Source organism: Cryptomeria japonica, chromosome 3 (genome assembly GCF_030272615.1).
Source record: "Cryptomeria japonica chromosome 3, Sugi_1.0, whole genome shotgun sequence".
Lineage (NCBI taxonomy): Eukaryota > Viridiplantae > Streptophyta > Pinopsida > Cupressales > Cupressaceae > Cryptomeria > Cryptomeria japonica.
The window spans coordinates 586,683,215-586,702,672 of record NC_081407.1 but is presented as its reverse complement, the minus strand read 5'-3'; the positions used below and the strand labels follow the sequence as shown (position 1 = coordinate 586,702,672).

Sequence of the window (19,458 nt, the reverse complement as noted above, 5' to 3'; positions counted from 1 at the left end):
TATTTAGCAAACATAATTTGTGCTCAGAAGGAGAATGGTCTCTCATACAATTTCCAAACCAACTTAGCACCTAAGGCTAAATTCTGACTTTCCAGACTCCTAATGCCTGTGCCCCCAAGGTTTTTAGGCAAACAAACTTTATCCCATGCTACCAGAGGGAGTTTCTTCTGACCATCTTTATTATTACTCCAAAGGAAGGACCTAAGAGTATCTTGCAAACTAACAAGAGCCGCTTTCGGAGACTGCAAAACAGACATGAGATAAATAGGAACAACATTTAGGACAGAGTTAATAAGAACAATCTTACCAGCCAAAGATAACCATCTATGATTCCAAGATAGGATCCTTCTAGAGATAACTGAAATGATCTTATCCCAAAACTCAACTCTATCCTTCTTAATGAAGAAAGGTATACCAAGATAAGAACAAGGAAGATTTCCAGATTCAAATCCCCAAAAATCTTCAATCTATCCTGAACCAATTGTGAAGCATGAAGGAAAAAAATCTTTGACTTATCAACATTGATTCTCTGACCAGAAAAGGATGCATAATTCTGTATTATCCCCTTTATCACTCTTGCCTCACCCAAAGAGACCTGACCAAATAACAAGGTATCATCTGCAAACAAGCAATGTGAAATGCTTTGTGGAACATTCTGAATCCTAATTCCCTTCCAAAGCCCTCCCAGCTTAGCGGCTCTTATAGCCCAATTGAACGTTTCAGTTAGAAGAATGAACAAGAAAGGAGACAGGGGATCCCCCTACCTCAAACACCTAGAAGAGGAGAAAAAACTACAAGGGGAGCCATTAATTAGAACCGAGAACCTTGCAGAAGAAATACAAGCACGAATCCATTTGACCCATGCCTTGGAAAAACCCAATTTAAGTAGAACAACACATAACGCCCCCATTCTACTCTATCATATGCTTTCATAATATCTAATTTGAGGATCATGGTCGGTATTCTCTGAGTAGAAATAGAATGCAGAACCTCATGTGCCACTATAGCTCCCTCTGTCGTCTCCCTTCCTAGAACAAAACCACCTTGTTCTAAAGAAATGATCTTAGGTAAAATTTTAGCCAACCTTAAAGAAATAGCCTTGGTAAAAATCTTGTACAAAGTATTACATAAAGCAATAGGGCGAAAATCAACAAATGTCTTGGTAACCTCGTTTTTAGGAATAATTGCAATCATTGTATTATTAAGCTCTTTCAAAACAAACCTATTCCTTCTAGCTTCCTCAAGGGCAAATAAAACATCATTTCCCACAAAATCCTAGCATTTTTGAAAAAATAAAGGAGTAAAGCCATCTGGTCCTGGAGCCTTATCAGGGTTCATTGCAAAAACAACATTCTTAACTTCATCCAAAGAAGAAGGAGACATCAACATTTTATTATCTTCCGAAGATACCAAAGAAGGAATATTAGAAGAAATGTTATTATGAAGATCTCCATGCTCTGAAGACAATAGTGACTTAAAAAACCTAACTGCCTCTGAAGCAATATCCTCCTGTTCTGTTAAAAGTCTGCCTTTTGGACACTTAATACAAGATATCCTATTTTTACTTCTCTTAATTTTTGTTGAAGAGTGAAAAAATTTAGTCTTCCAGAATTGATAGGGAAATTGGAAAATGATTTGACTCCGAAACTGGAAGAATAGAGGAAAAGAATTTGAACTCTGAATCAATCCAAACATCTGATAACAAAAACCGGTCTAACCTTTCCTCAATCTGAGAAAAATCTCTCCGCATATTTGTCCATGTGAAAATCTCATTCTAAAACTAACAATCAAAAAGATCCATGTCTTTAATGAACATCCCAAAGTCTTCAATAATTTTTTTATTAGGAAGAATACCTCCTTTCTTTTCTCCCAAGTCAGTGATAGCATTAAAATCCCCCCCAAAGATTATAAAGGGACCATGCCTTAAAGGGGAGGAAATTCTCTTAAGATCTCCCCATAATTTAGTCTTCCTTTGAATACCAGAAGGAGCATAAATGTTAAAAAGCCAAAACTTAACCTTTGAAAGCTTGCTTTTAACTAAGGCCAACATCCAGTTTACAGTAGAATCAACTAGCTCAACCTCAATGTTATAGTTATTCCAAAGTAATGCCAAACCCCCTGATGCACCACAAGATGGAGAGGAGAGGAATTCCCACTTTCTCCAAGAAGAAAAAACCAAATCAGCAGACTCCTTTGACAATTTTGTCTCTTGCAACATGAAAATATCACACTTAACTAAGTCCATCTGGGACTTAATTAAGCGCCTCTTGTTAGGGGCATTTAAGCCTCTAACATTCCAAGATATAATTCTCATTGCTCTCAAGGGGAGACCGAGGTTCTCCTCTTTCCTTTAGATGGAGAAGACTTCCTCTCTCCAAAACTACTTTGAAGATTACGCTTCACAGCCCCCGACCTAGTCATAGGAAGACTGATAATAGACCTCTTACTCCTCTTACCCTTAGGAGTACCAGTTCCTTTCATAGCGTCACCAAGAGAAACTGAATGCTTCCCTTTCCCAACACCAGGAGAAAGAGACAAAGTCTACTGAATCCCAGCATCAATTTCCAATTGATTTTTTCGATTCTTTGGAGGCCTACCCCTATTAGGAGAAACCACAGATGAAGCCCTAATTAGAGTAGTTTGAACAATTGGTAAAATCTTACTTGACTTAGGAGAAGTCATGACTAAATTATCTATGATGCCCACTTCTGATGAGGCCAAAACCTCAAAAGGGTTAGCAGATGTAGAAATAGGAAGGGTCGATTTAATTCCCCCCAAGTCATTCTCAATGGAACAGATAACCCTATTCGCAATGTCCTCATCCATCTGATGCTCGTGATCTTTAAAAAGATCATTTACTTGTGAACCAGATTTTCATCTGGCACAATAATAGGAATGTCTCCCAACTGAATATTATTTCCTAGGGCAGCGTTATTATCCACATCCACATCAACATGCTACGAAGAATTAGACACCAATTCTTTGACTTGTTGAGCAAGGGTAGCATCATCAAGAAACCCTAGAGCAGAAACCCCAACATTAGACTCTGAGACAACCCCATCATTCTTCGCAAAATCTGACCAATCCCCTAACAACTTTCTAAGTATTCTTTTGACTTCACAGGACAGACAGGATTCCAACCACTATCATTTAGTGACTTATCCAAGGAATTCGAGGTAGTGAGATTTGGAAGCAGATCATCCACATTATTGTCCCTTGAAACCGCAATATTCTGGTGAGCTACTGGCTTATCCTTACTTGAAAATAACCCTACAGACTCTGGATCGTGAGACACAACATAAACCTCTCGCTTCCCAACATCCCTCATAGCTTGGTTAAGCTGAAAAGTAGTGGGATGTTTCCCAGTGGAACCATTAACTAATAGTTTATCCAGAAATGGATTATCGTTACTACACAAGCAATGTTCTGCCTTATCCAGAACAGAGGATTTCGAAAAATCCATAAGAAAAGGAGCATCCAATTGCAAGGAAGTTTTACCAAAGTCTTTCTCCAACTTATTAATTGGTTGTTTCCAGATACCCTCATGAGATTTAATGATACAGGTCCGAGGGAAAACATTATTAGGGTTAGTTAGGACATAGATTTGTACCAAAACCTCCCCCTCCACAAAATCAAATCTTGATGATAAGAAAGAACCACAAGTATTACCAATTTGTTCCAAAACCTCTGGGTCCATAAATTCAAACGGTAATTTGGGCAAGCCAAACCAGAAAGGAACTAATTTAAAGCTTGACCAAGCAGGGACAAAAAATGGTTTCCAAGCCGAAACAAACACTAAATTTTTACCAAACTAGTAATGTGAAGATTTTAAAACTTCATCTCTAACAAAAGAAGAGTTGAAAACAATAATAAATGCATTTGCAGAGAGTAATTGAAAATAATGCATATCAGACCACTTTTTCTACAATTTATGATGAAATTTAGATAAACTAGTTGCATCCCCCCATATTTCTCTAGAAATAGCATGTGTATGCAAACAACGAGCTTTCAAATCCACAACAAAATTAAGTAAATCAATGCATGGAACAGGAGCCCATACTTGTGAAGACCCACCTCCTAAATCAGAGCCGGTTTGATTTTCACTTACCTTATTGTCTTTTCCTGATGTCGAAGATTCCCTTACCTTATCCCCCCTTTGATGTGACGAAGATAACTCAAGCGGTTTACCATTAGACTGTTTCTCCATCATCTTTTCACCAGCGTTCAGCCGAGAAACGCTAATTGCCTCATTTACAGATGAAAACTTCAAAACTTTCGCATAGGGTGGTTTTCCTCCCAACTCTGTAGATTGTTTACCCGGAAGCCCGTTTAAATGATTTGGGATAAACTTTTGTCGCAGGCCCTAACCAAAATGCCTACGATCCAAAAATCGTTGATGCCCTTCACCAGATCTGTCCATACTCTGCCAATTTCCACTGCTTGGACCTTTGAAAAAACCCCGAAAATACTTGGAGACCGGTCTGAAATTTCTTAAGTCCGCCGTCAACCAATTTTGCGCCACCATATCTACCCATTTGCCCTTCGTGAAGACCAGCTGTGGGACATGCGGCGGATCATCCCAGCCCACATCAGCCCACTCGCCAATAACCCTAGTTTCACCCATACCGAGCAAGAAATTGCAGTCTTATCTCTGTTTTTACTAGGGTAGCAGACCAAAAAATTCTGAATGTGCCGTTAGCGCTTGAATGCAGTGATTCAAATGCCCTGGTTACAAATTTTTTGGGGCCACCATTGAAATTCCAAGATCGTGGGTTCGAAACCCCTTGTAAAGCAGCATACTTATTATTACCAGCATGTCTTTCGTTCCTCTTCTGGCGCTGGTCGAGGGTTCGAATCTGCAGCTATGGAAAATCGCCAAACAGTGACCGTATCTCGGAGCAGTTGCAATTATCCATCATCTCTTCTGACAAGAACCAGCAAATCGCCCAGTCCACACGAAATTCACAGGAAACAAAGACGAACAGTTCGCTCTCCCCGCAAAACCCTGGTATGGCTGTTCTGGATGAGAAATTTATTACTGTTCTTTGCAGTGACCGTTTTCAATGGAAATAACCTCTGCATCACTGCAACACTAGCAATCACCGTTTTCTCAATTCAAATGGCCGAGATTTTTGGAATGCAAGATTTTTTCGCAATAAAAACAGCAAGTCGGAATTGGAAATCAGAACAGCATCCCAAAAAGAGCGCTCCAGTAGTGAGGCTATTCCACCCAACCCAGATACTGTTCTTCTAGATATCAAAAACCATCGCAGTTTGCCCTTCGCAGTTTTCCCTATCCACTAGGAAATTTTATAATTATTTATGATAGCAATGTGTTTTTTTTCTCACTTCAGAGACATATGATAAAAATGACTTTTTTTTTAATGAAGAAACATTTAATTATATTAATATACATAAAAACTTCTGCAATATAAAAGTAAGGAGTTTATATTACTTCTCAACTGCAGGTAACGATATTCTTATATTAAAGGTGTGCTTAAAAATTTTGTAGTATAATTTTCACATAATTCATAAATTTATATTCCCACCACAATTGGTAATTGATAATAAATAGTCAGTGTGCTTAAAAGTTGTGGTGTTATAATTTTCACAAAATTTGTAAATTTAAGTTCACAACACAGTTGATAATTGATCATTCATTGTGAGTTCTCAAGTGTTAAAAGATGAATCAAAACTGTTAGATAATTAGATTTCACTTGCATAATTCATTATCTAGTTCTAGCTGGTAGGCGTGGGCTGGGTTCTGAGCAAACCTGCTAAAACAGATTTGCAGATGTAGGCATTTTCCATAAATAATATTAAGTATAAGCGTTCATTTAAGCTTTAACTCATCTGTATGAAATATGCTGGGTACTGTGTACAGCAGTAGCAAGTAAAAGTCATGACTCTTTCTACCAAGCCTGTTCAGTCAAATCATTTTACATACTTCGGCTCCATATTAAAATACCAATTTTCCTTTCGAGAGACCTAGGATTCTTCATGAAAACTTCACTGAAGGGCTTCTCGTTGACTTAGAATATTTTCATTAATGCTTCACCGGAGGTTTTGCTATTATCTTTAAAGGGGAATTTTAAACAGGAAAAATTATGAGCAGTTGTAGCTTTAGGACAGATGAAAAGACTGAGTTGAGCTTTAACTTGTGCAGGTAAGTGCAAATACAGGTCGCATACATCTCTATGTGTGTATTACCAATCAGGATTCAAGACCAAGAAAACTTGAGCTAAATTTTCGGCCTGAAGATTTTGAGTCTTCTATCACAGTAGACGCGTTGGGTAAGAGTTCACTTCCAAAGTGTTTAAGTACGGACTCAGCTCACAGAGAAATTGTGCTTACCTTCATCAAGGAGTGGAATGATCTCAGACCGATTGAGCGCAATAAACTTTTTGGAAGGCCGTTGCGGTTGCCTTTAAGCCTTGAATTAAGCTGCATAAAATATGAGCCTAATCATGGACATGGGGTATGTTCAATTGACTTATTTTTTTTGTTTTTTAGAGAGAGAGAGAGAGAGAGAGAGGTGCTGAAGGGGAATGTTATGTGGCAGGGTTTGCTGAAAGGAGGGAGTAAGCGCCGCGTTGCATCAAGAGATGAAATAAGTTATCCTTTACCAGAAAATGCAACCTGGCGAAAGATTTCACTAGCAAAACATGGTAAAATCAAAGAGAGGCATGAAATGCAGGCGTGGACTGCAGATGAGCAGCCTCTCTGCAAACTGTGTCAGAAACCATGCTTGTAAGTATTTCCAACCCTTGATTCAAGGATATACATACAGTTTCATTACTAGTATTCATCAATTGTTACATTGCTGCAGAGGAATGCAGGCAAAGTGTCCTCAATTTTTCGAGGATTTATTTTGCAAAATCAGCTGTTTTGAAGAGTACCGTATGAGGACAAGCCAACAGTTTTTGCGGGAGGTTAGCTCACAACTTATTTCGAGATCTATCTTTTACTTCTATTAGTATGCATTGAACATAAAGCTATAGAAAATCACAACTCGTTACTTTTGCTAATTTGAATAATTTGAATTCAGACATGCAGAAAGAACATTTTGTCCATGTTATATGCATCGTATTTCCTTTATTAAAGTAGGATCGACTATCGGAATGCATGGTAGTTTGAAACTTTGATATCAATTTCTTACTTTTGATAATGATGGTATTCTAGAAATTCAAATGTAGACACTCTTTAATAGTTACTTTGTAGACACTGTTCAAGTTTGACAGTCGTACTTTCAGGAACTTTTCAACATAGAGCATGGAATATGTACCAGTTGCAAACTAGATTGCCATAAATTAGTTAAGCGCATTCAGCCATTGTCAGTTGATCAACGAAGAGAGCACATACTCAAGGCTGCCCCAGATTTTGTAAAGCATGAACGATTGTAATTTCTTTGCAAACAATATAATTGCTTTCTTCTCTGTATTTTGGGTCTTGTTGATCATTTATATTATGAAGCGGCAATGATGGGTTTGAAATTGTAATTGTTGGTTTAATTCCTAATATAATAACTAGTTTTATGATTATGGATTTTTCCAGGCTGAACAAGCTTGTTTTAGAGCCAATTGAGGGCAATTCATGGCATGCAGATCATATTGTGCCAGTATATAAAGGAGGCGGTATATTTCTCAACATCACAGATTTAATTTTTTAATAATTTTTATACTATTGTTGCCCTAGCGAGTTTGCCTCTGAAGATCAATTTCAAGATAAGGTGGTCTCTATAGAAACAATCTGGATGGGTTGCCATGGTGGTCATATTTGTAATGTAATTTGTCAGTCGTTTCAAATGCATTGCAGGCGAATGTAAATTGGAAAACATGAGAACACTTTGTGTTATCTGCCATTCGAAGGTTACTGCAGAGCAACAAAAAGATCGTCGCTTGACACGAGAAAGAGCAAAAGAAGGACTACAGATTACAATTGAACAGCTTATAGAGAGAGTTTGCCAAAAGCGTATGAAGTCATATTCTGATGTAAGTTGGACCTTTCATTTCACGTGAGTTTGTGTACTTAACAGGACAACCTGGAATTCCGACTTCTAATTCAATGCTTGAAGGGATTGATTAGTTTGTACCCTATGCAGGTTCACCAGCATGAAAAGGTAGATAATTCTAGTGAGTCTGAGAATGAAAAAGAACTGTTAGTTGATGTTTCTGGAAGTGCATATTCAGCGAAGCCCATCGGCATACAATCAGGCTTCAATGAATCAAATAAGATTGATGATTCTGAAGTAGAGATGGGAAAAAAGTGCTCAGAATGAGCTTCTTAAGAGAAGCCATCTTTGCCAGATGAACCAATTCAGAGGTGAAGTTCTTGTCGAGCAAAGTGGGTACAGTGGGATTTACTTGAACATCAGTTCAACATTAGCATCTCTATTTCCAGTGTAGTTTAACGACGATATTCTTGAAGGGGTTCTTGATAAAGCTTAAAGGTCAATCAGTTCTCTATTTATTTTTAACCGTACAAAGACCTCAGACAAAAATATTGATCTGGAAATAGAAACTCATTTGAGAGGGAGCAAACAACAGAATTTGCATAGAATCATTTTATTGCTGGGTGGATCGAGATTGAGTTGTGTAAAGACAGGTTGGATAATTTTTTCTGGCCTTTATATGGGATTTCTTGTACCAGGCATTCTTCTGTAAACAACTCAAGGCATTGCTGAAATAAACGGTCTGGAATGTGCACCATTTGTGCACACAGAAATTATCCGAGTTCCAGTGTAATATTATGTAAACATGGTGTTCAATTTTATTGCAGGCTGATTAACGAGCTAGGTTTCAACTTTTCCATAATAATATGTATTATATGTATTGCTGTGATAAACGCTCTTGGATGTGCACTATTTTGCACACAAAGTATCTCTGAATTCCACAAATTAAGCAAATTATAAATATTTTTTTATTTTTTTATCGTTAAGGGGTCTAAGCCCAATCGGTTTTGATCAGTAAGATCACATTTTTGAGGGGCCTCCTTAGATATGTTTAGCATTGACACCCTTGTATCTCCTTGTATGGTTCTATCTAATTCTCCATCTCCAGACTATAACTCTTTATCTCTCTGGGCTCCTTATCACTCCATTTCACCTATAACCTTATCTCTCTAAAACTTTCCTTGGACTTCACCATTCTTGAAGATGTCGCCCATTTTTCTCTGCTTAGTGTCTCTTTTTCCAACCATTTACAAGATAGAGATTAGTATGAACCTTCTCCAACTTTGCCTTACCTTCTTCAAGTACACTTTTGATAAAATGATATCAAATTTCTATGTGCTTAGTTCGTGAATGAAAGGTTGGATTTTTCATACTAAACCAATTCAACACTTTTTCAATATATTTCTTCTACGACTAATTTCTCTTTTTCATTTCTTTGATTATTGTCATTCGAAGGAATTGTTTTGCAAAACTTAAATACTTAATTAAAAATCTTTTTGTCAACTATTGTTTAATTGGCTAACTACAATCATGCTAATTCATATCACTAGCATATATCATCAACATAAAATAACAACGATACATTCACCATTCTCTAAAATTTTATAATACACACAATGGTCAGATTTATATCTTGTAGATTTTTTATCTGCCATAAAAGAATTAAATTTTAAATACCATTGTCAAAAAGCTTGTTTCAAACCATACAAGCTTCAATTTAATTTGCAAACAAAATCCTCTTTATCTTATTTTCTTCCAAATCACCACATAGAAAGGCTGTCTTGACATCAAGCTGCTCTAATTCAAGGTCATACACATTTGCCAAACCTAACGATGCTTTGACAAAAGTCTTTACAAGTAGTGAAAAATATTTAGTGAAATCTAATACCCTTTTGTTGTTTATCACATTTGAACACCAATTTGGCCATGAATTGTTTTTTCTCACCCTCTTCTTCAATCTATATGCCCACTTATTTTTCAGCGGTTTCCAATTAGGTGGAAGAGCGATTAAATCTCATGTATGTTTTTCTATTAAACATCCCATCTCATCTCTCCTATCATCTATCCACTACTTGCAATCGCTATCATTGCAAGCTTCTTGAAATGTTGCAAGTTTATTTTCATTCAAAAATAATAAAATCTTAAATAGTCATTAAATTTTGCATGAGGTCTACACTCCCTTGTGGGTCTTGTCATCTGAGTAATTAATTATTGAGGAGTACCACCTCATGAGTACCAATGGGTTGATCTTGCACTTTATTATCATGAAAATTTGTGGGTTGAACTTGTGTTGTACTTGTTGCTAATTTCTCATTATCTAGCAATAGATTAATTGCTCAATAAATTCAAAGAAAGAACCAAAAGAATTTTAGTCTATTTGATTTATAACAATTAATACACTAAGATAATTAATAGCTAATAATAGCGGAAGCAAAAAATAACAAGCCAATCACAATGACACGTATAACACCAATATACCCAAGAAACTCCAATGTGGGGAAAAACTTGTAAATGTTGAATCTTCTATTTAGCTTCAAGAGCAAACTTTCCTTTGAGAATTACCTAACCTAGTTGCTACAACAATCTTACATATATAGCCTTCTTGATGAAAAATCAATTATGCAAGAGAAGTGAAACTTTCTTCACACAACACATCCTAAGAGAAACATTCTTTACATGCCTCGAGAAAGGAACTTTCTTTACATGACGCAAGAGAAGAAACTTGTCTCACACAACTCGGACTATTCACACATAAAACCAGTATTGGTGTTAACCTCACAAGTCTAGGAAATATTCTATTTACAAAATAGAAAACATTCTCTTGTTGAACATTCAACTCGAGCTGCACTTAAGAAACTTCCACAATCCACACCTTCTGAACTACAGAAAATTTAACACTCCCTCTTAGTGAGGAAGATGTTCTGCACAACACTCGACTTATCCTTGAAAAATAGAAACTTACTCTTCATCAACGCCTTCGTTAGGATGTCTGCTATTTGCTCATCTGTAGGAATGTATTATAACTTCACTATCCCTTTCTCCACACAATCTTTGACGAAGTGATACTTGATCTCAATATGCTTTGACTTGTTATGAATTCTTAGAGAGTTTGATACAACTCTGATTATCATAGTAAATGACATTAGGATCTAGCTCCTGATCAAAGCTCTTAGCTAGAAGTTTTCAAAGCCAGATAGCCTCACATGTAGCCATACTAGCTGTCATATACTCGGCCTCTGTAGAACTCAGTGCAATTGACTTTTGTTTCCTGTTGTACCAGGAGATCACTCCTGATCCCAAACTGAAACAACACCTTGAAGTGCTCTTTTTGTCAACTGTACTACCTACCCAATCTACATTGGCGAACCCCTCGAGCTTCACTCCATCATGTTGAATATAATTCATCCCATAATCAATTGTGCCTCAGAGATACCTCAAAACATGCTTTGTATCTATCCAATGCACATGTTTGGGTTCCACCATAAGCTGACTAAGTGAATTCATTGCAAAACAAATGTCTTGCCTTGCGTTGACCAAATACTTAAGAGAGCCAATCAATTGTCTGTATAAAGTTGGGTCCATTACCTTAGATTTGGAAGCATCAATCTTCTTCCAGTTGGTCACAAGTGTCGTGGCCATGGGTGTATAGTTTTTCATCCTAAATCGCTTCAAGATATCAATTGTATACTTCCCCTATCCAAGGAATATCTCTCCCTCTTTCTGCCACAACTCAAATCCCAAAAAGTAGTGCATCGAACCCAAGTCCATCTCAAATTGTCTTGTAAGATCCCGCTTGCAGTGTTTATGAGTTCTTCTGACCCTATAAGAAACAAGTCATCAACATATAGCACCAATATGAGAAGCTCGCCCTTCACCTCAACATAGTGCAGGTTTGGATCAACATCACTCTTGGTGAAGCCCACACTCTGCAGGTAACCATCAATATGCACATACCACGCCATGGGAGCCTGCTTGAGCCCATACAATGCTCTCTTCAACCTGCATGCATAAGAAACCCTCCCATGCACCTCAAAACCCTATGGTTCTATGTAAATATCTTTCCCAATCATTATGTTGAGGAAGGCCATCTTCACATCCATCAAGTGAATCCTCCAACCCATTTGTGCTGCTACAGAAATGATAGCCCTTATGGATGAGGACTTGGCTACTAGAGAAAAGGTCTCATCATAGTCGATCCCTTCTGAGAAAACCCCTTAGCCAAAAACCTTGCCTTGAACTTTTCCACACTACCATTTGTAGGATGCTTGATCTTATACAACCATCTCGACCCTATGATTGACTTATTTTTGGGTTGTGGCACTACCTCACACACACCATTCCTCATGATGGAAGAATATTCTTCCACCATGGCATCCCTCCATACTTGATGCTTGGATGCCTCTTAAAAGCTAGAAGGCTCCACCTCAATCAGTTCACTCATAAGTGTTATATAATCAAAATAATGTTTGGGAGCCTTTCTTTGTCTGTCTGGATTCTAAGGATTACCAACATACTCTTGGACCTCTCTTAGTTTTTGCTTAGTTGCCCTGTTTCTCCTCCTCCATGTGATAGGAATCTGAGTCTAAAGAATCATCTATTCGTCCTCTTGATCAACTTGGTCGCCCTACTTGCTCTTCTCTCCAACTTGTGTGACTGAAGTCTGAGGAATTTGTGCAGCCTCAACCTTAGGTGCCTGCTCCTCCTCTTGAACCTCCATAAAGCTTCCAGACTTCTGAAGAGCCCTTTCCTCCTTGAACTTCACATCTTCTGTGAATAACAGTTTTCTTGAGGGTGGGAATGTAAACCCAATAGGCCATAGAAGTTTCATTGTACCGAACAAGGATACCCTTCTTTGTAGTTGGTTCCAACTTGGTTCTCTTCTCCATGGGAATATGACAATACACAAGGCATCCAAAGATATGAATGTGCTCCAAATCTGGTTTCTTCAAAGTGAACACCTCTTCTGGAGTCAATTTTCCCAACAATTTGTGTGGGCTCCTATTCTACAAATACACAACTATATTGCAAGCTTCTACCCATAAAAACCAAGGCAAATCTTAATCATGAAGCATGGCCTTGGCTGCTCCAACTATAGCTTTGTTTTTCCATTCAACAACCCCATTCTATTGAGGGTTGTACGGAAATGTCAACTCTTTCTTGATAACTTTCTAAGCATAAAAATATTTGAAGGCATTCGAGGTATACTCCCCTCCATTACCAGACCTCAGTAACTTGATCTTTCTCCCTATTTGGTTGTCCAGAAGAGCCCTAAACTATTTGAACCTAATGAAGGCTACATCTTTATTCTTCATAAAATATATCCATGTCTTCCTGAAGAAATCATCAGTGAAAGTAACATAATACTCGTTCCTATTCAAGGATGTTGTTGATATGGGCCCACATACATTTGAGTGTATGAGATCCAAAATCCATTTGGATCTAGTGTTGCTACATGGAAAATTGGTCTTGGCATATTTCACAAGAGCACAACCCTTGCACACCTCATACTTTTCAACCTTCATCCCAGGCAGCCTTGTCACTATTTCCTTGAGCACATTAAGTGCTCTATGGTGAAGATGAGTCATCCTCCCATGCCATAATTCTCCAAGCCCTTTTCAAATGCTCACCAATGCATGTGTTGGTTCAAACTATAACCGAAACAAGCTACCATGCCTGAATCCAATCACTTTTTCTACCTTGGAGTTCTTATGATGGATATAGACTTTGCCCTCTTCAAAGGTCATGATTTAACCCTTGTCCTCCAAAGTAGAAACAAAGATTAAGTTCATTGTCATGCCAGGGACATACAACACGTCCTACACCCATAGAGGTTTGTTGAACTCCCTCTGAAACTTAATTGTGCCAATACTAGTTGCTTGGTATTTGGCATTGTCTCCAAGCTCAATACAAAAATCCAACTTCTTCTGTGCCAACTTGGTGAAATATTCTTTGACTCTTGTCATATGACAAGAAGCCCCACTATCAATCTACCATACAATTTTGGCAGTTGAACTTGATAGATAGGCAATGAGTGAAAATTCATTCTCAAACTGTGCTGCAAACTCGTACACCTTTGTTGTAGTCGTAACTTTCTTCTTCGACTAACCCTTGTTTTTCTTATTCGGAGATTGACTGACATAGTGAACCATCTGATGGTAGCAAAAGCACTTTATCTTGCTCAGATTTTTCTTCTTCCCATCCTTGGAAGAGGACCCTTCGGCTTTCCCTTTGTTGAACTTTTGCTTACCCTTGCTTGCAAGAGCAAGACTTTCTTTGTCGTCAACCTTCTTTGTCAAACCTCAATGAGCATTTTCACGGATCTCTTCTTGGACAAAAACATCCCAAAGCCTCGCCCACTCGGGTAGGCGATCTTTGTCGACAACACACTTGAAAAACACTTCCCAGTGCTTTGAAAAAACCATTCAAGGCTATCTGCACCAATTCATCATCAACAATCATCTCTTTAACAACAACCAACTTGTCCCTGACCTGTTTCAATTTGGTTAAGTAAGAGATCATGCTCTCCCCCTTGGACATCTTGGTGTTATGCAATTTATCCTCGAGCATCATCTTATGACTTTGATAGTCACTCTGATAAAGTATTGTGAGCGTATCCCACATTTCCTTGGCAGTGTATTTCACAGATAGATGAGGAATCAAATGATCTTTTACCTCATCAAGGATAATCCTTTGAGCCTTGGCCTCCTTGATTTCATGCTAATTTAGGGCAATAGGATCATTTATTGGTGGAGTGACTTATGTACTAACATAGGCCCACAACCCGTTATCCTTGAGAATGGATGTAATCTGAACCTTCCACTGTAAGAAGTTAGACGCACCCTCAAGCCTATCCTCATATCGAACATTGGTTGCCATTGCAAAATAAAATCTTCGAAGAAATTGAAAACTGAATGTGAAGAAATCTGTGATACAAAACTTGTCTTCTTATTAAGAGTTTATGGCTCTGATAGCATGTTAATTTCTCATTATCCAACAATAGATTAATTGCTGAATAAATTCACAGTAAGAACCAAAACAATTTTAGTCTATCTAATTTATAACAATTAATACACTGGGATAATTAACGACTAATAATGACAAAAACAAAAAATAACAAGCCAATCACAATAACACATATAACACCGATATACCCAGGAAACCCCAATGTGGGGAAAAACCCACAAATGTTGAATCTTCTATTCAACTTCAAGAGAAAACTTTCCTTCGAGAATTACCCAACGTAGTTGCTACAATGATCTTACATATATAGCCTTCTTGAAGAAACATCAATTATGCAAGAGAAGTGAAACTTTCCTCACACAACACGTCCTAAGAGAAATATTCCTTACATGACTTGGGAAAGGAACTTTCCTTACATGACACGAGAGAAAAGAAACTTGTCTCACACAACTCAATCTATCTCACACATAAAATCACTTTTGGTGTTAACATCACAACTCTAGGAAATATTCTATTTACAAAATAGAAAACATTCTCTTGCTGAACATTCAACTTGAACTGCACTTAAGTAACTTCCATAATCTACACCTTCCAAACTACAGAAAACTTAACAAAATTCTCTTTTTTGTTTGGATACATCACTCCCACTTGTGATTTCTTCTAATGGAATGTACTCCTTGGTTGGTATTTTTCCATAGGTATCCCCTAGTTTGGAAACTTGATATCACTTTTTGTTAAAAATCATCTCTTTGGTACAAGTTACTTGTTTTTAAAACAAGATCCCACAACTTGTAGCCACATTTCTCATCTATGTATCTGATAAAGGTACACCATTTCAACTTCACATCAAGCTTCACTCTTTTTTCTTGTAGAATGCAAGCCCTACTAATGTACCTCTTAATTAATTAGTGTCCTACAATTCTATGGATACGTTCATCCCTTTAGCTCCCCTCCACTATTTGAAAGGGATAGTAGGTGTTTTAATTCACTGATTAATTAACCCTTCCTTTATTGTTGTTTCGAGGGCCCTTCTAACCTATATCAGAACAAAAGTTTCATAGCCAAACACTTGTAGATGATTGTAATAAATTCTCTTCTGCAGCCTCTTTTCTTTGGAAATTTCAAAATCATGTTGTCTTAATTTTTGAAATTTCAAAAAATTAGACAACCCCTAGGAATTTTAGCTTAAAATTCATTGTTTTTGTCTCTAAGGCATGTTTTATGAGGTTCACAACTCGTATTTGTTAATGTCTTGTTGCTAGTGTGTGTTTTTGTCATTCTTGTCCAATTTGTGGGCAATTTTGGATGTTCTTTTTCCTCCTTTTCATGCAATTTCGGGTTTTCAAGTAATGTGTTCACTTGCAATTGAGTCTCTAAGACCCGATTACAAGTAAATTCCAAAAAACACTTGTAATTGGGCCTTAAGGACCTGATTGCAGGTTTTTTTTTGTTTTTTTGAAGGCAAAGTGGTTCTCCATACGTGTAATTGGGTATTCAAAACCCAATTACAAGTGTGTTTTCCATAAGGCAAGTAAGTTATATTAACACTTGTGTCATGTCTTTTAAAACCCAATTCATCTCTCCTTTGCTTTGTGATTTTGAAGGGAGTGTCTTTAAGGTGTGTTTGGTTTTCAATAGTAGTGTTCTTCCTTCCTTGCCTATTAAATCCCTTGAGTGAAGATTTTTGAATCATTTGTTCTTACCATTTCAAGATGCATCTAATTCAGATGAGTTTTCTTTCCCTAAGGGTTTCGATTCAAAGGTAAGTTCATTATTGGTTTCTCTTTGTATTTTGTTTTTGTTTTTGTTCTATCTTAGGTTGTTCATGTCCTTCCTTGCCAATGACAAACAAATGCACATTTTCTTGCAAGTTTTGATCCACCTTGAATCTTTTTTCATCATCTTAAGGTTGTAGTCAGGATTTGGAACCCCGATTGTAAATGTTTGCTTTAAAGTGTTTTTTGTTCTGCGTTGTAAGTCATATCACACTAGCGAATTTAAACGCTTGCATTCAGGTCGCATATGCCCAATCGCAAGTCATTATTCCTCCACCGGTTTTCCACTTGCATGAATAAACACTTGCGTTCGCATTTCCAATACCCGACTACAAGTATGCATAAGTGAACAACTAGTTTACTATCTTTTGAGTACTTGCATTTGGGCTTTGGAGACCCGATTGCAAGCTTTCATTTACCAGACCATTTCTTTCTTGCAATTGGGACTCCAAGACCTGACTGCAAAGTCATTTGCCCTTTGGCTTTCCATTTGCATTCACTCATACTTGCAATCAAGTCCTTGAGATCTGATAGAAAGCTTTCTTTTATCCATCTCACAAGCTTACATACTTGCATTCGAGTCTCCAAGACCCGATTGCAAGTAAAAGTTTCATCATCTCTTTCATTTGTGCTCTTCCACTTGCATATTCTAAGCTTGATATCCACTTTCTCCACTGGCAATTTACCCTTTGATATATGAAATTCTGCTCTTGTCATTATCATAATTCATCGTCCAAGCTTGTCCATTCTTTTTTTTCCATGATAAATATCATGATAGGTCTAAGCCTAAGGTTGGGCATTATTTTCCAAGCTCTTTCATTTAAGGAGAGAGATCACGGCTTCTCCAATAGCCTATGAAGACATCCCGACTCTTTGGATTTTTCATCGTAGTGTTGCAAATTCTTGTTCAATGATAGAAGAGCCAACATCTCCTTCTAGCAAGAATATGAAATATAAATACGACAAATACCAAAATGAAATTTCTCCTTCTCAAGTGAGCTCTCATGTTGATGAAATTAAAGACATGAAGATCGGGCATGTCGACTTGTCTAAGCTCCTTGAAAGAGTAGAAGGATCACCAAGCCATGGCATGTAGCTGCTCCTAAATAGTCACATCCACTTGGTTTCTACTTTCCTAGTGGCGGCCTTGGAACCATAATTTGTTCTTGCCTGTGCTACTCATTTTGACAGTGGGTCTAGGACAATCAAGGATGACAATGGTAATACTATAATTAGATTAGATGCAAAAACCATCGATAAAATCTTCAAGGTTCCTATTGCTCCAATATATGAAGATATTTCCATGAAGAATTCCCTTGATCACTACAATCAGAAAAGATCAGATTGCATAAGGCATATCAACTCAAAATGGCTTAGGACTCCTAGAACTTGTTTCTCTCGATGGCCTAAGTTGTATCGATCCGATTTAATTGAATAAATTAGTGATATGATTAGACTTTTGAGGAGGACAATGGGGTTAAAAAAGTCCAACGTATTTGAGATCTAGATGTACAAATACATTGTAGTCATGAGGAAAGCTCAGTCTCATATCTTCTAGGGTGAAGTGCTCAATGATAACCTGTGTGATCAGCTCTCACAAGTTTCAACCACTCTTATCTTCTACATGAATTCCAACTTAATGTACATAGTAGTGTCACTTAGACAATTTCCTAGTCTTTCTACCAAAGGTGATAGGTCGTTAGTACTGGTATGGAAATATTATTAGCAACTCGCTTTGAGACCTAGTAGGATTCATTACAAGAGGGTGCAGGATGCCTTCTTTGGTCACTTAATATGGTTGTTTGATAAAACACTTAAGAACAAGAGAGTGTCTGAGGCAGCTTGGAAGAAGGTGAATGAGTATTGGTGCTTGTTTCTTTAGTTCCCAACTTTCACTTACATGAGAGTTGGATGTTTTGAAGATCAACCATATATGCTTATGAGATATCCTACCGACAAGATCATCCTAATGGAGTTGGCTAGACAGATGATGATAGTTCATGTAGTCCAGTTAGCTCAGCATAAGTTAGGCATCAACATATCTTCACATAATCCAATGTAGATTGGTCGGTATTCCTTGATAACTTTAGTAAGAGCCAAGGCAATGGAGACAAAACTTCAAGAAATTAAGTTGAATAAGTTCAAGGCAAGGAAGGATTTTGATTATCGAGGAATGAAGGATAAAATCAAGAGAACTTTTGCCCATGTTCATCGCCTTGAAGATATATGGGTTGATCTTCATATAGAAGAGGATATTAGAAAGATGGACTACAATAGTCTTACTTTGGAACAAATTGTAGATTTGGATCTGACCAAAATTCTAGAAGGCATGGTAGATGACAAGAAAATCCTTGATTTAGAATATATAGAGCAAAGGGTTGTTGAAGCTCCTCTACCAGTTGTCCAATGGTCACAAAAGGAATGTACCTCAATCTTTGATATATTTCAGCTCATCCTTGCTAATATCAATACTTGGTTGAAAAGCAATAATATTAAAACCATCAAAAATCAAGGTTGGGGCGGAAAGTGATTCAGTAGGACTAGTTGGGCGTAAGTCTGAGGTAAGGTCAAGTCCAAAGTGGGTGCTTCTTCCTCAGGTACCAGAATCAAGCTAAGAGTTAGTAGGACTTTGGTTATTCCTCCACAAGAGGTGTCATTGAAAGGAAAAGAGAAGCCTCAAGTGTAGATTCATGTCACTGACCCTGAGGATGAAACACATGAGGATAATACAATAGAATCCCCTCCTACTATGGACTCATATTCTCCTCACAT

General features: G+C 37.5%; 1 protein-coding gene across 3 annotated transcripts in view; it reads left to right on the top strand.

The window, feature by feature from the left end:
• LOC131042656 (uncharacterized) overlaps nt 1-8,922 on the top strand; it is a 278,257-nt gene extending 269,335 nt beyond the window's left edge. For 2 of the 3 annotated variants that reach the window (XM_057975978.2, XM_057975977.2), the window contains 7 exons: nt 6,167-6,478; nt 6,563-6,750; nt 6,830-6,932; nt 7,254-7,399; nt 7,555-7,634; nt 7,816-7,991; nt 8,102-8,922. In XM_057975978.2, the coding sequence (XP_057831961.2) occupies nt 6,167-6,478; nt 6,563-6,750; nt 6,830-6,932; nt 7,254-7,399; nt 7,555-7,634; nt 7,816-7,991; nt 8,102-8,278 (1,182 nt within the window). In that variant the 3' untranslated portion in view covers nt 8,279-8,922. Of the gene's footprint in view, nt 1-6,166; nt 6,479-6,562; nt 6,751-6,829; nt 6,933-7,253; nt 7,400-7,554; nt 7,635-7,815; nt 7,992-8,101 lie in introns of those variants that run through there. The other variant, XR_009105286.2, reaches the window with a different exon arrangement.
• The last annotated feature ends 10,536 nt before the right edge of the window (nt 8,923-19,458 follow it).